General features: G+C 35.1%; 2 protein-coding genes and 1 long non-coding RNA gene across 4 annotated transcripts; 1 reads left to right on the top strand and 2 right to left on the bottom strand.

The window, feature by feature from the left end:
- Positions 1-37: 37 nt before the first annotated feature.
- On the bottom strand, positions 38-4,005 carry LOC121780822 (tubby-like F-box protein 8). 2 transcript variants are annotated; one of them, XM_042178457.1, is made up of 5 exons: positions 3,853-4,005; positions 2,710-3,120; positions 2,484-2,571; positions 1,278-1,410; positions 38-941 (listed from the first exon to the last, which is right to left on the bottom strand). In XM_042178457.1, the coding sequence occupies exons 2-5, from the start codon at positions 3,055-3,057 to the stop codon at positions 233-235; spliced, it is 1,278 nt and encodes a 425-aa protein (XP_042034391.1). In that variant the 5' UTR covers positions 3,058-3,120; positions 3,853-4,005; the 3' UTR covers positions 38-232. The 2 variants fall into 2 exon arrangements, with proteins under 2 accessions (XP_042034391.1, XP_042034392.1); XM_042178458.1 differs by having other exon boundaries at positions 3,744-3,862.
- Positions 4,006-6,667: 2,662 nt separating this feature from the next.
- LOC121782781 lies at positions 6,668-10,823 on the bottom strand. The gene is made up of 4 exons (XM_042180729.1): positions 10,723-10,823; positions 9,717-10,639; positions 8,475-9,620; positions 6,668-8,331 (listed from the first exon to the last, which is right to left on the bottom strand). Exons 1-4 carry the CDS (start codon positions 10,821-10,823, stop codon positions 6,668-6,670), a joined length of 3,834 nt encoding a protein of 1,277 aa, XP_042036663.1.
- Positions 10,824-12,504: 1,681 nt separating this feature from the next.
- On the top strand, positions 12,505-13,729 carry LOC121782323. Its single transcript, XR_006046294.1, has 3 exons — positions 12,505-12,741; positions 12,845-12,957; positions 13,687-13,729. It is a non-coding gene; the product is annotated as an uncharacterized LOC121782323 (long non-coding RNA).
- Positions 13,730-15,009: the final 1,280 nt, after the last annotated feature.

Genomic DNA, 15,009 nt, shown 5'->3' with positions numbered 1-15,009 from the left:
GGATGTAGCATCTACAAAACTGAATCATCCGGCAAGGTAAAGCGAAAGGCGGTTTTCGATTGTCAAGAATAAGAAAAATTATTGTACAATACAACAGAATCATCTTACTCTGGCAGAATTTGAAGGAAAAGAAACTAACAATGAGAAGACTGATCCATACAAGGGCAAACCAGTAATTACACTCTGGTCACGAAAATGAGAAGAAGCCTAATGCATAATTCTTGTGCTGCTACTATTCACATGCCAATTTTGTGTCGAAACTGCTTAAGCATATGGCGAAGGCTTGAAATGCAGACAAAGGATATCGATAATCCATTGTAAACATATCTTTACCAACCTTACCAAATTGCAATATGATCTTGTCTTGATCAGACTGGTTCGGTTGGGATGGGGTTGGGGCGCCAGCGGCTGCTGGAGGAGTCGCGGCAATCAGCTGGAAATTCTTGACTGATGCGACCGTTACCCTTCCTCTGAAGTTGAGGCACCAGCACTGCAGTTGTTCGTGCCACCTCGGAGCCTTGTTTTTCAGAACCAAGGGCCTATCCTTTCCACCATCTTCTTCCCCGTGTGGACCGGCCATGTCTGAAAAGCGAGCGCTGCTGAACTCTGTTGAGCTAGCTATCGATTTAGATAAGGAAATACTCCTGAATGAGTCTTCGAGAGGGCGGGGAAGTAGCTCGGGTTGGCCAGGGACAGAACCACCGGGCTCGAGTGAAGAAACGGGGATTGTGTGCATGGCACAGTGCATCCTACGAGGACCCCTTGTGCCAAGCACATTAAGCTCGTACGCGACTTGTGCAATGTTGTAACTTCCACTGGGGACTTTTGGTGAAACCTTCTTTGAGTGGAACCTGCGGCTGGTACGACCAGGTGGGGAGATGTTGGAGTTGTGTGGTGGCTGTGTGTCATAAATTATGAACTTGGTTCCAAGAAAATTGGACCTGATCAGAGCAAGGTAGCAAATGTGGTTAGTTAAACCACTACAAATTATGAGAAGAATAGTAGTAACAGATAGGAATTAAAATGAATTAAGATTCACTGTAAACGCAACTCCCGTGTCCCTTCACAACCCCCCGTGTACAAAATCAAATAACCAAGTGAATTTTAGCTTTTTGAATAGTAGATTTTGCCTGGATGTCGTAAGGAAGCAAGAATAAGAATCCTAGAAATGTTATTCTGCACTACGCAAATCCCTTCTCAAACAATGTGAGTTTTGGATGGTCAGCTTGTGGCAATGCTAAGACGAAAAAAAACTGTGGCTTACGAAATATACTCACCTGACTTTACCGATATAGCTGCGGTTTGACCTTGATATGCTATAAGCATCCATCGATATCACATACTCTGTACAAGTAGTTCGGCGGACCCGTTTTGCAGAAAGAAGAAATTTACCATTTTCGACAAGCAACACTGCAAAAATAGGAATATTAAAAAATTAGATGAACAGAATATAAAAGGTAAAATAAAGTACAGTAAAACAGCAAATTCACTTAAACCACTACCCCCTAGTCACTCAGCAAGCATGCATTCATCCTACAAGCTTCTTATCCTTTTCAAATTATTTAAAAAGTGAAGGTTTCCACAATTAATGGTAGGTATCAAAATCTCCAAATTTAGAGTGTAAAACTGCATCATTCAGAAACAGGAACTCAATTAATTCTTCTTTATCGAAATAACTAGGTTCTTTATCAAAACACTAGGTCAACTATAAAAATCATGTCAGAATCCTATGTGACCCCACACATGGAAAGCAATTCATTTATTAAAAAGAATATATATGGAGAGCTATTAGCTAATCAATTGTATCATCAGGCTTGGAAACATAAAAAGAAGATCGAGTATTATGATACAGGACTTCATATTCAAGTACTAATGAAACTCTCCTGGTAGCTTCTCAAAAAGCCAACACCAATGGCATGGATAGAAAAAGCTTTGGAAAACTCTTCCAGCAATAACTTACTAGGGAAATGGGAAATGGTTCAGCAGGGCAACACCCAAAAAAAGTACTGTACAAATGTTTGGCTCATTAGATAGCTCCTAATTCATCTTTAGATATAATAACATATGTAAATAGAACTTTTTCATGAATACTATGAACGTCTTGCTGTTCCAATCTCTTGAAAAGTTAATTTCCTATTTAGCAAAATTATAACCAAAACAGAACAAATCACAATGGTGTCACAACTCTGGAACTCAGAGTGGGACTATGCATAACCTGAGATGCTACGAGGATTACAATTTTACTTATATCACCAGAAGATGTCACTGGCATGTTAATAGAACATCTCTAAAATTTTATATCCAGCTTTGCGAAAAAGTTAATATGAGTTTCAATCAATAAAACATACATTGAGCTGAAGCAAATGCAAAACATACATCTAGTTTACTATGATCATGTGGTCACAAACCATAAAGACCAAGGTTTTACATATAAACTGTCAGTACAAATAGACTGTCTCTCTTAATGCTTATCAAATACTTACCAGGACTAAGACACAGAAATAGTTGGTAAGTCAACTTAGACTTGTCTCTCTTAATGAAACATTGGATGATTCCATCTCGAAACCCTGGCTGCATACGAGAAACACAGTAAACTTTTAGCAAAACATTAATCAACAGGTAACCAACCAAGTCCAACTATCACTTACTGACAGGCTTGACAAGCAAAAGGTAATAACACAATCAATGAAAATATAAAGAAATGCTAACCTGCTTGAGGGATATTGGAAAGGTCAATTTTCCAGACAATTCAGGGCATTGAACAATTTCTTTGCACATCTCCCTCCATGACCGGCAAACAGCTCCACATGCCACCACATGCTTTCGGGCAGGCCATGTACTCTCACTCTCTTCCAACCTCTTGATCACATCGTAGAGCAATTCAGGTGGAAGGCCAGCCCAACAACTGGTCTGAATAACTTCAGGCTGGTCGTGCAACTCATGGACAGCACCATGAGACTTCCCACGGTGGCTAGTGTGCAGCCTCACATCAAAACTCCGCCTCGACAAGCTTCCAATACTATCCCTTAAGTCACGAGCTAGGCTACGGAATGACATCTATTGAAGTAACACTACCACCAGTTAATTAACACACTTCTTATCCTGCCCTTTCAAGCTTATCTGCATTTGGAGCATTGAAATTATCAGCCACAGAGGTTAAATTCAAATCATTAGCATCTTTCGCACAGAAGCTAGAGCAGTTCACCATATGTCTTTATCAAAACAACTTTTCTATAGCTTAACCACAAAGGAAATAAAGAAGAACGAGGACAAGCGCAAAGCAAGAAAAGAAGATTCCCCAAAAGAAGAAGCTCAAATGGCAAAAAAGCAGATCAAACGCTATATTTTAATTAACGAGCAGTTTCCCCTTTCCCGCTTATTTAACATATTCTAAAACCAAAATGTTGTAAATCCATAAACGGGAAAACGCTAGTTTCACAGGAAATAACAGAATCCCCAAAAATGTAAAACTATATGATTATATCTTCAAAAAAGGAAATGGAAAAATATGTTCAAATTCAGACTAATTTCCTAAACATAACCTCGAGTCTAATTACTCAAATACATCAATTCCAAGGCTGAATCACACAAATAGGCCAGATTATTCGATTACTTCTCCTCCAACCTCTAATTCACTCAGCTACAGTAGGAAAACTCAATCACGGGGAATAAATCCGAAGCAAACACTCCAGAACTGGTGCTAAAATTGAAAAATGAAACGAAGAAGAAATGAGGAGTCTCACAATATCACTGAATTAGCGCAGCCATTGACAAGCAGATAGCTTCAATTGATAGCCAAAAGAGGAAATGGCGAGAAGAGGCGGAGGTATGGTATATTGATGGATGGATTACCTGGTCCATAGATGGCGACGGCGGTGGTTGTGAAAATGCGAGCGGATTTGTTCCTTGAGATTGAAACACACGGCGGTTTGGGTGAGAGGTATGTTTCTCTCTCTAGAAAACAGCTTCTGTGTGTCGGACTCCACTCCCTGTCATTGTCAAATCCGCTTCACGGGGCTTTGCTTTTTAACGACGAAAAACATTAAAAAACTAAATTACAAATCCAAGCTGTTAATTTCAATCCTCATTTACTTTTATTTATGAATTTCAATTTGTCAATTGAGTCAGTCAGACTGCAGCATTCACAAAAATTAATTGGATGTACAATATGCATCTGTTGGAATCCAGAATAATTAAAAATCATGTCTTAATCTCTATTGACTATCATCATTGGCTTTTATAAAATGGGAAATTTTCATTTAAATCATGCTAGTAACTTTGACTTTTGGTCAATATTTCATAATGTTATAGTAATCCATATTGTTCATTTACCTCAAGATAAAATTTAATATAATATGATGACAAAACTATATTGTTTTAACAAAAGATATGCTGAGGGATACATTTAATACAATATAATTTTGTTGTTATATTATAATTTTATATTTTATATTCAAAAGTTATTTTTCGTTCCACATTTTCTTTCATTTTTTAACGTTTCACTCTTAATTACACATTTATAAATATAGAAGAATCATTTTTTCTATTTTATTCTTTTTTTTACTTTATTCTCTCTATTTTACTCACAAATTAATACTTACAGCTAAGGGTGGTGAAACAGTTCCCGGTTCTCGGTTAACCGAGGACCGAACCTTATTTTTTCGGTCCGAAAAAATGAGGTTAAGGTTCGGTTTCGGTTAGTGAGTTTTGAATTTAGGCTGTTCTCGGTTCTAACTGAGAACCGAAAGGTTATAACCGAAGAACCGTAATGGTTGATTGAATTTTAAATTTTTACTATATTCATTTTAATCAATCATCTATTAAAATAAAAAAATTGTAAAAGACCCTAAGTCATTAAGTAAGAAGAACGGTTGCTGCTCTTTCTAAAAAAAGAACCGTCGTTGTTCTCTCCTCCTCTCCCTTCTTCCCTATTGTTGTTGTTCCGACGCAGCTCTCCTCCTCTCCCTTCTTCCCTATTACTGTTGTTCCGACGCAGCTGTTGCGCCGAGCCGCTGGTTCTCCGACCGCCATTGCTCTCTCCTCCTGGTCACTCTTCTTTGTTGTTGATATTCAATGCGGCTGCTCTCTCCTCCTTGCCAATGTTCTCGGTAGCTGTTGTTCCGACGCTGTTGCTGCACCGACCGCCGCTGCTTCTCTGAGCGTCGTTTCTCTCACCTCCTAGCCACTCTTCTCTGCTGTTGATTCCGACGCTGCTAATGCGTTAACCGCAGATATTGCTGCTCTGATTCTCCGACCGCAGTTGATTTCGGTTCCTTCGGTGGAACCGAAGAACCTGCAGGTCCGAACCGATCAGTTCCTTGAGGAACCGAACCGATTAAGGATTCGGTTTCGGTTCTAGATTTTAGAAAAAATGGGAGTCGGTTAATTGATAAATCGGTTCGGTCGAAACCGAACCGACCGAATCCCCAAGCCTACTTACAGCATAAAATCACATACCGAATTAAAAATGTTCTACTTGGAGTGGGCCTGAGAGAGTATTAACTCTTTACAAATAATTCATCCCGCTAGAGTTGTGATTACATTTCTAATAATTGAAGGTATGCATGAGAAAGTTATTTTGGGCATTTTTTTATTATCTTTGAATAATTATCTATTTTTGTAACGGTTTATTTGCATTTCTTGTCTATTATAGCATATTTTTTTTATCATAATGGATAATGCTGATTGTACTATACAGAGTGAATCGTTGCAAGTTAATTAAAGCTTTCTTTATAAGTCGATGCAATGATATTAAAGCATCCTTATTAGGTCGTTGAATTCACACTGAATCGATGTAAATATTATTTACATTTTTCGTGCCATTAAAGCTTTCTTATTGAATCGAGGTCCTATATGTTATTTTATGAAATTTTATTTTATTCTGCTGTTATATTATAACTAACTAGTATTCACACCCGTGCTATGCACGGGGCATAAGATTTTTAACTAATGAATATAAACTAAGAATTAAAAACAATATGCAGGTTTTCACAAAAAAAATAAACGTAAGGAGGGAGGATGAAGGAGCGGTGCTCTGGCCGGGGAGATGGTTTCCGCCGCCGGTTAAGGAGGAGGAGGAAGGAGGGAGGGAGAGAGAAACTTGAGAGAGATGGAGGCATCGCATGTTGCATTAGGGTTTTAGAATATTATTAATTTATTGTATATTGTTTGAAATTTTTGTTTAATATTTTGTAGGCTTTTAGTACTTCTTATAAAACTATGTAATCAATTTATAGTACATCTTTCTTGATTAAATACAGTTTTTAATTTTCATTTTATATTTATTGAACTTTGTATAATATATATTTTTTAAATAATTTTTTAATAAATATTTAAGTTTATACATGGTTAGAATTAAGTTGACTTTGATTTACTTATATTTCTATCTTTTAGACTTTCCAAAATTTTGAAATATGTATATATTAAATTTAAATTTGGCTAAACCGAAATAATTATACAAAATGAAGTTAAATTAATGTTATTATTAAATCACACTAATAAGATGTATGACTAATGAGAAAAGTATAAGTGGAGTAAAATAATAAGATGTATGAGTAATGATAAAAAAGTATAAGTTTGTTAGATAAAGATACACAAATAAAGAACCTGTTAGTTGAGTAGAGATTAAAGGAAAAAATTAGAAAGGCCCAACAAACAAACCAATTGTTCATAAGTTTTGAAAAACTTCTTTGTAAACAACATTAATAGTAGCATCACTTCTATTATCATCTTCATCTCCACAAACTAAAATCTTGAGACCTCCACGACTCGTAACTCTAGATATAGCAACATACAACTGTCCATGACTGAAGACTGGTTTTCGTAAAAATAATCCAACATGAGATAGAGATTGTCCTTGACTTTTGTTGATGGTCATTGCATACGACACAGCCAAAGGAAATTGTCGTCGTTGGAATTTGAATGGCAACCTTGGATCAGATGGTATTAAAGACATTCGGGGGATCAAAACTTTATGACCAACATTATGGCCACCCAATACTTGTCCCTCCAAAACATAATCACCCAAACGTGTAATTACCAGTCTAGTGCCATTACACAATCCATTCGAGTGATCTATATTCCTTAACAACATCACAGGAGTACCGACTTTCAATAACAATTCATGATTAGGTGTACCTGAACACTTCAACTTATTCAAGAATTCAACAGAATGTATCTCAGCTAAGCCATTTGAGGTCAAATCTGAGTTTGAGATACTATCAGAACTCAAATAAACTCGACCCTCAGACTGATCCAATGACATCATGAATTGGTTAACCTCATCGACAACCTCTAAAGTAGGAGCAAGTATGGCACGATCATGCAAACATTTCATCAAGTCCTCATGATTCATATAGGATGGATATATCGTTGAAACAATTGTTCTAAGAGGATCCCCAGAATTAGACAAAACAATGTCAGAAGGAAGATCAATAGTGACATCACCATCATTTGGACCACCAACAACTCCATCTCCAATAGAAGCAACCCAAGAAGAAAATTCCTTCAGTTGTGAAACTTCATCAGAAGATGCAGCACTCAAAAGTCGCATGTTTTTGGTCAACCTCAGAACTGTGCAATTCCTCCAAAGATATGAAGAGTTAAGAGCGGCATTCACAACATCTTGCCTACTACCCTTAGGAACAACTGGTAAGATTTGTCTGAAATCACCTCCAAAAACAACTGTTTTTCCGCCAAAGGGTTTGTCCGTACTACGTTCATTACATACACGCATAATATCTCTAAAAGTCCTATCCACAGCTTCTACGCAATGTTTATGAATCATCGGAGCTTCATCCCATATGATAAGCTTAGCTCTTACAATCAGTTCAGCAAGTGCACTCCCTGGTTTTATATTGCACATAGAATCTTCATTAACAATGATGGGAATCTTAAATCGAGAATGAGCTGTTCTACCTCCAGGCAAAAGTAAAGAAGCTATGCCACTCGATGCCACGTTTAAAACAATATCACCCTTAGATCGAATCCCGGCTGACAAAGACTTCCATATGAAAGTTTTACCATTACCTCCATAACCATAGACAAAAAACATTCCTCCATCACTTGAATAGACAGATGACATAATAGTATCATGAACATAAAGTTGTTCATCAGTGAACTTGGTAAGAAATTCCAAATGTTCTCTTCCTAAAGATTCACGATCATAACATAACTCATCGCTAATCAACTTATTGTCAAATGATTCAAAATACTCCGATCTTGGATAAGGCATGCCCTGGAAATCGCGCAAACTTTTCCCAAAATTTAACAACAATTTCTCAATCTCCGCCAATGCAAAATTCTGAATTTCTTCGTCATCCAACATCAAACCTACGATAATACATAATTCATTACTACAACTAAACAATAATATGTAAATAAAAAAAGAAAATAATAAACTAATTGTATACCTGCATCATTTCTTAATTTTCGTTGGTTATACTGAACATCATCTGATAAATATTTTCAACAACTTCGCCAAACAAAATCCGGCCTTGAAATAGATTCTGATGTCAATAAACTCACAAATAACAATCTTATAGAATGCGCAGAAGACCAAAAGGATGCCTCTATAATGCCATCAACATATTCTTTATCATCATCCAACAATCCTAATGCATAGCAGGCATCTCGAAACGTATCATATTGAACCCCATTGACACATCTAATGTCTTCGTATGATGTAGCTCCTTTAACAATATTCAACAAACATCTCAAGTAATAGATATCACCAGAACCTGGAGCAACATAAAACAACCTCCCTATGGAAAACCGTTGTTTTCTAGGTTGCCAATGATGGGTTTTCCACACAAATTTGGTCGGAAATTCTCCATAAGTGAGATTTCGACCTTCAGAATAAATCTTATTTGCCTCCATCCAACCCAAAAACTTGCTTTGATGAATAGTATGACGATTTAGAACGTTGTCCAACGGACCTGATTCATTAAAAATAACATGTTGTTCATTCGGAAGGTGAAAACTCAGTCTTTCAACAGAAGGCTCCTTATATTGAATTTCAAATCCGAAAATTCTCCAAGCAGCTTCACATGGCGATATATACCTACAATCATAGTACAAACTAACTTCATCCAAATTCTGCCTAGCACCATCCGCACCAGTTTGGAAAAAAGACGTTGTAACACGATCATGACCCTTGTTTATGTACTTGAACAAATACTTGATGGATTGCGATTGATTGCACCACTCAACATTGATGTGACCACCGTATTTCATAAGCAATGCACGGTTGTGTGGAACAATATATCTATTATCCAAGGGCACACCATCCTTCATAACAACACGACCATTATCTCTACGTCTGTAAACCGGAAAACCATCATCATCAAACTTTGTGGCATCAAGATATTGCTTTGGGAAATATTTTGAACATCTTCCATCACGCATGCAGGGAGAAGATTTACGAACAACACCACATGGTCCATGCACCATGAATTCTTTGACATTTTCATAATAGCAAGGATCAATTGCTGGATCAGGAATTTCAGCAGAAATAATCTCATCAATGCGTCTAGGTTGAGGTAATTTGTCCTCATTGCTTAAGAAAAGCAAAATATGGGCATGAGGCAATCCACGTTTCTGAAACTCAATAGTATACACAACTGCAAAGATTAATTTAACAAACATATTTATTAGAAAAATCAATAAATGGATTAGTTAGAAGAAAAGACATAATTTTCTAAACAATGATAACAAACCTGCTTTCACAGCTCCAAAAATTTGGTTGGTCTTAAGATCTCTTATCAAATTATCCAACTTCACTTTAAAAATCCTACAGACAACATCGGGTCGATCATCCGGTTTCAACCCCTTGGCACCAAGAAATCTAACAATCTCTGGCCATTTCGGATTACAAGTAAAGGTAATAAACAAATTTGGATAACCAAACCATCTACAAATTGCCATGGCATCTTGGTAATTCTGAATCATATATCTTGCCTCACCAACAAAACTTGAAGGCAAAATGATTCGTTTACCATGCATTGAACCATCTGTCTCACCTCGAAGAACAGCCTCCGCAAGACCATTATACATTTCAGCCCGTAATTTTTTCTGTTGTGTGCGTACGAACCTTAGACGACCAGTCTCAATCATAGTATAAGCATCAACAACAAATTGCTGGAATAATCGCCGAGCGTACAAAATAACAGAACACTCATTCAGTCTATCATGCAACCGGTATGCAAAATATTCTTTCGGACTAATTTTCTTTCTTTTGTTTGAAGAAGTGCAACTATCTGAAAAACCAATATCTTCGCTATAACCATCCTCACCATAAGCAAAAAGAAGTGGATACTGAAGTGCAAGATAAGAAGGACTTCGTTCCGTAATACGTTGCAATCGGCCTGATTGTTTTTCAACAATAATATCTCTATCACCCAAAGCTTCATCAAAATCACCAACCACAAGCAAAGCAACCTCGGAAACAGTAGGAAGGTTATAAGTTCTCCCATCCCTACCTCTCTTGCCAAGTAATCTTAAACTGGCATTTGGATGATTTTCTTCATTAATCTTGTCTTTGACCATTCGGAAGGATTTGACCAAAACATTTTCTTCATCCAACATTTTTTGGAGATCAACAACTATTTCTGAATGCAGATTATTCAAATCATTCCTCCCCCTATAAAATAATATTTAATTCAACACAAATTAGTTACATAACAAAAAATTATTTATATTGTCTTCATAAGAAAATAAACATACCTCACAGAGTTTATCCTACGATTAATCTCATTTTCCGTATCATAAATGTACAATTGGGCAAACTTTGGAATACAACCATCTTCAGGCAATAGACTACCCATTAAATGGTAATTTTCGCCATGCAAACGAAAAGTGGGTGGAGAATGACCTGTGTTGATACTATTATCAACTTTACCTCCCATAGAGGTAAATCCAAACATCGAATTATATGATCGGATATTTTTCAAATAATGAGTACTTTTCGAGTCATTAGAAAACATCAACCGATATAATACTCGAGGAGGAGGTATCATATTAGGAATCTGGATATTCCCATTCATACAACAACCCGAATATCTTGGATTTGTCACATTACTTGGTTTCCCAAGACGTTCCTCGAACCAAAAAAATGCACCACAATGTGAACAATTTAATATAGCATCCCCGATATCCCAATATTCTGTTCAATATAAAAATAGTATTTTAACAAAATATACATTTTTCAAAAATAATAATTCCCTAAACCTTATCATGTGTATACAACAATAAAAGCATGATATTTTAATAATTCTTTTTTTTTAAGATGTAAAAATTAAATACCTCGATTTTGATTTACGATCGACGAACAAATGATACTATCATTCACAATACACGAATTAGGCTGATCAAGTACACCATCACTCATAGATATTGAACTTTGAACGGATACACCAACATTAACTACATAAAAATGTAATAAAATTAGTAAGTTAGAATACAATACAATATGTTTCAGAGATATAATTCAATATTCACCATAAAATAATTTGCATTAAATTCTCAAAATAATAAAAAGAGTTTTAAGTACTTATTTGTCAAGAAGTTATTCATTTATATATAAATATCTATATTATATTAAAACAGGATAGCCATATATGCTGCACTTTAAAAAATATAATATATACGCATAAATTCTGTTCAAAAAAACCCAATTGAAATAAAAGATAAAAAAAAATAACAAAGAGTAAATTAAATAAGAGGCTGAAAAAATTTATTTCATTAAAACGTGAACTTTTTGTTGAACACAACAATGAAACACATATTTGCTAAAAAAATGCATTAATACATAAGAGAAGTCATCATCAATATTTTACAATGTTTTAATTTTAAAAATATACATAACTCATATTCTAAACCCTATACTACAAATAATACTATAATTCACAATACATGAATTAGGTTGATGAAGAACAATATAACTCATACCTATTGATCTTGAACAAATATACCAACATTTGATAGACCAAAAAAATAGTAAGATCAAACAAAACAAAATATGATTCAAGACGTAACTAAATTTACTATACAACAATTTCATTACAATCAATATAACAATTACAAATTTAATTTTTTTCTCAAGTTATTATTATCTAATCTAAATACATTATATAAAAACAGGCCCAAAAATTATTCTACATCCATAACTTATCAGTCTAAATAAATTAAGAGAATGGCCCATTTGTAAACTAATAAACAACCCAAATAATAAATTGCAGGCCCAAACTTTGGCCTACATTTAATCCAGTATAAACTAATGCTAATATCTTATTTTAAAAAATATATTACGTAATCTTAACTTAGGTTTTTAACTATATCATTTGATAAACTAATTACATTATTGAATTAAATGAAATGGGTTAATTCAGAGTTTGTGTTAGAATGCCTTCACCGACCAAACACGGGAAACCCTAGCGGCTCGCAGATCCGCCGCTTTACACCCCTCCACCGCTGTCTTCTCTCCCTCCTCCACCACTTTCTCCTATCCCTTCTCCACCACCACGAAAAATGCCTCCTTGATACCACCACAATCGTACTCCAAATATCATGGGTATCCCTAAGATTCCGGTCAGCAGATCTGTTCCATCCTCCACAACCACGAAGAAGTTTCACGCCATTCTCCAAATCTACTGCTTCTCGAAAGCCCTAAACGGATTTGAGGGTACAAATCGAAGAGTTTCTCCACAAATCTATACACCAACTTCGATTTCAAACGAAATAAAGGTAAAATCCATTTCTTGCTTCATGAAGTTTAACAGATCATTAATTGATTTACATTTCCGATCTGTTATCATAGAACACTCATTGTTTTTCTAATCGATGGCAGATATTTATTCATCTGTACAATACCAGATCTGAGGCAACAAAATGAACATTGTTGGCGTCGATTCATCATCGAATATAGGTTTCTAACCTAACAGAGGATGTTAACTGCGAAAGGTAACTAAAATCCTTTCCCCAGCCATTATCTATTTTGGATTTCTGTACATTATTGTCACATATTGGTGAAAACCTACACAGATCTGCCACCAAATTCGAATGCATTCATAATAGGCTTTAAAAAATTGTCTCAAAAACGTATAGCATCTTCAACATACATAAATCAATTATTTTTTCAAAGCATGTGTAAACATTAATCATAGTAGGCAGTTAAGACAATAAAAAAAATCAGATGGGTGTCAAATTCCAGTCAAAATAGAGAACTTGGTCTTTTGCACCAAATATGTACCTGAACTTGTCATAGTTAACTTCTCAGATACCATACTCTTAAGTCTTACTGATTTTTTTAATTTCTTCATTGCTTCAGAGCTGTTAATTGAAACCTGCACAGATTATAGTATAATATGAATCTCAAAACAAATACAATTTAAGAAAACAGTGAGAGATAATGGAAACTGGAAAAGATGATATTTTATAGGTTTAGAACTCCACATAACCCAAGATGACCTTTCAGTTCATCCAAGCTATGCAGGACCCTATACCTTGCAAAATGGGCTTTACATTTGATAACTTAGGTATTCCTGTTGGGCTTGTAACAAAAAAAATCAAAAAATAACTTCAAAATCAGCATATATCATTTATATTTCCCCAAAATATTTAAAATTTATCCAGATACTGTGAACTCTATGGGCTCAATTTGATATGTTACTTCATACTTGTTTTCAACAGGAAATGCAATGCATAACTGCCCCAAATCAAAATCACATTTTACGTGATTGATAAACACAAAAATGGCTACAACTTGCGGAGATTAGCAGATAAGTGTATAAACTTTAATGATATTTATGTTCCTATGCCATTTGCTTTTGTATTACATGTCTTTCACCCTGCCGAATGGGTTAAAATGATAATTTCACAGATCTTGTCTTTACATATGTCTTTCACTTCTTCAATGCTTACATCTAATTGTGATGCACTACAAATATTGGGTTAATAAGCATATAAGTACATAAACTTCAATGAGATTTATGTTGTTATGCCTAACACTTTTGTACAATCATATCTTGAAATCTCTTTAACTGTTCCACATGGAAGGTAACTGATCTTGTCTGTAAATATTGGACCAAATTCTTCAATGCTTACATCCAATTTAGATGCAGTACTAATATTGGCCTTACAAAGCATGTAAAATATGTCACAGTGTTAATAATCTGTTCAAGAATCTATGCAAGTGCAGCAGTGATAAGTTTATTAATAATCAGTACCAATCTATGCAAGCCTTACAAAGCTTGTCAAATATGTAACAGTGTAAAATATGTCACATTGTTAATAATCTGTTCAAGATTTTGATTCACAGTGTTAATAATCAGTACCAATTTTGTCCTTAAACAAAATATAACTAACTACAAAATTCAATCACATCAGATTTACGGTGAAAACATAGAATGCAGGGATAGTTTAGATCAATTTGATGTATTGGATGTAAGCACTGCCAGATGTGATTCACTCAGTTTTTAAAAGTTGCCTTCTGAAATTCAATCTAAAAAATCTGCATCTGATATTGCAGGTTTTTCTGTTTTGAATCAAAGGGGTTTCATATCATTAGTTTCAAGAATGATAGACATGGCTGATAGAGAAGCAACTTAATTCCATAACTAAAAACAGGTTGGTGATTGAAGCTTAGACTTTCACTATTAATTTCATAGTTTTATCTCATATAGACATTTTTTTCACTGCTTTAGCTCTAATAGTGCATGGGATGAAAAAGTATCATTAGTTAATTTTGTTATTAGTGACTCAGTTACTCTTAAGATTGATTCATTAAAGATGTAAACTTCGATGGCACATGCTGAAATAAAAACTACACTTGGAATTAAGGGATTAAGGGATTAAATAAAGCAAAAGAAAGATCTTTAAAGTAAAGCAAGAAGACCAAAACATGCTCATATAACTGTTCTGCCAACAAAACTAAAACCAAAATAGATAATCTGAGCATTCCACTCTGCCATGACATCAAAATGTTTCTCATCAATGGCACAAAACACCTAAAAT

The sequence above is a fragment of the Salvia splendens genome, chromosome 20, assembly GCF_004379255.2.
Source record: "Salvia splendens isolate huo1 chromosome 20, SspV2, whole genome shotgun sequence".
NCBI lineage: Eukaryota > Viridiplantae > Streptophyta > Magnoliopsida > Lamiales > Lamiaceae > Salvia > Salvia splendens.
This window is presented reverse-complemented; position numbering and strand designations above follow the sequence as displayed.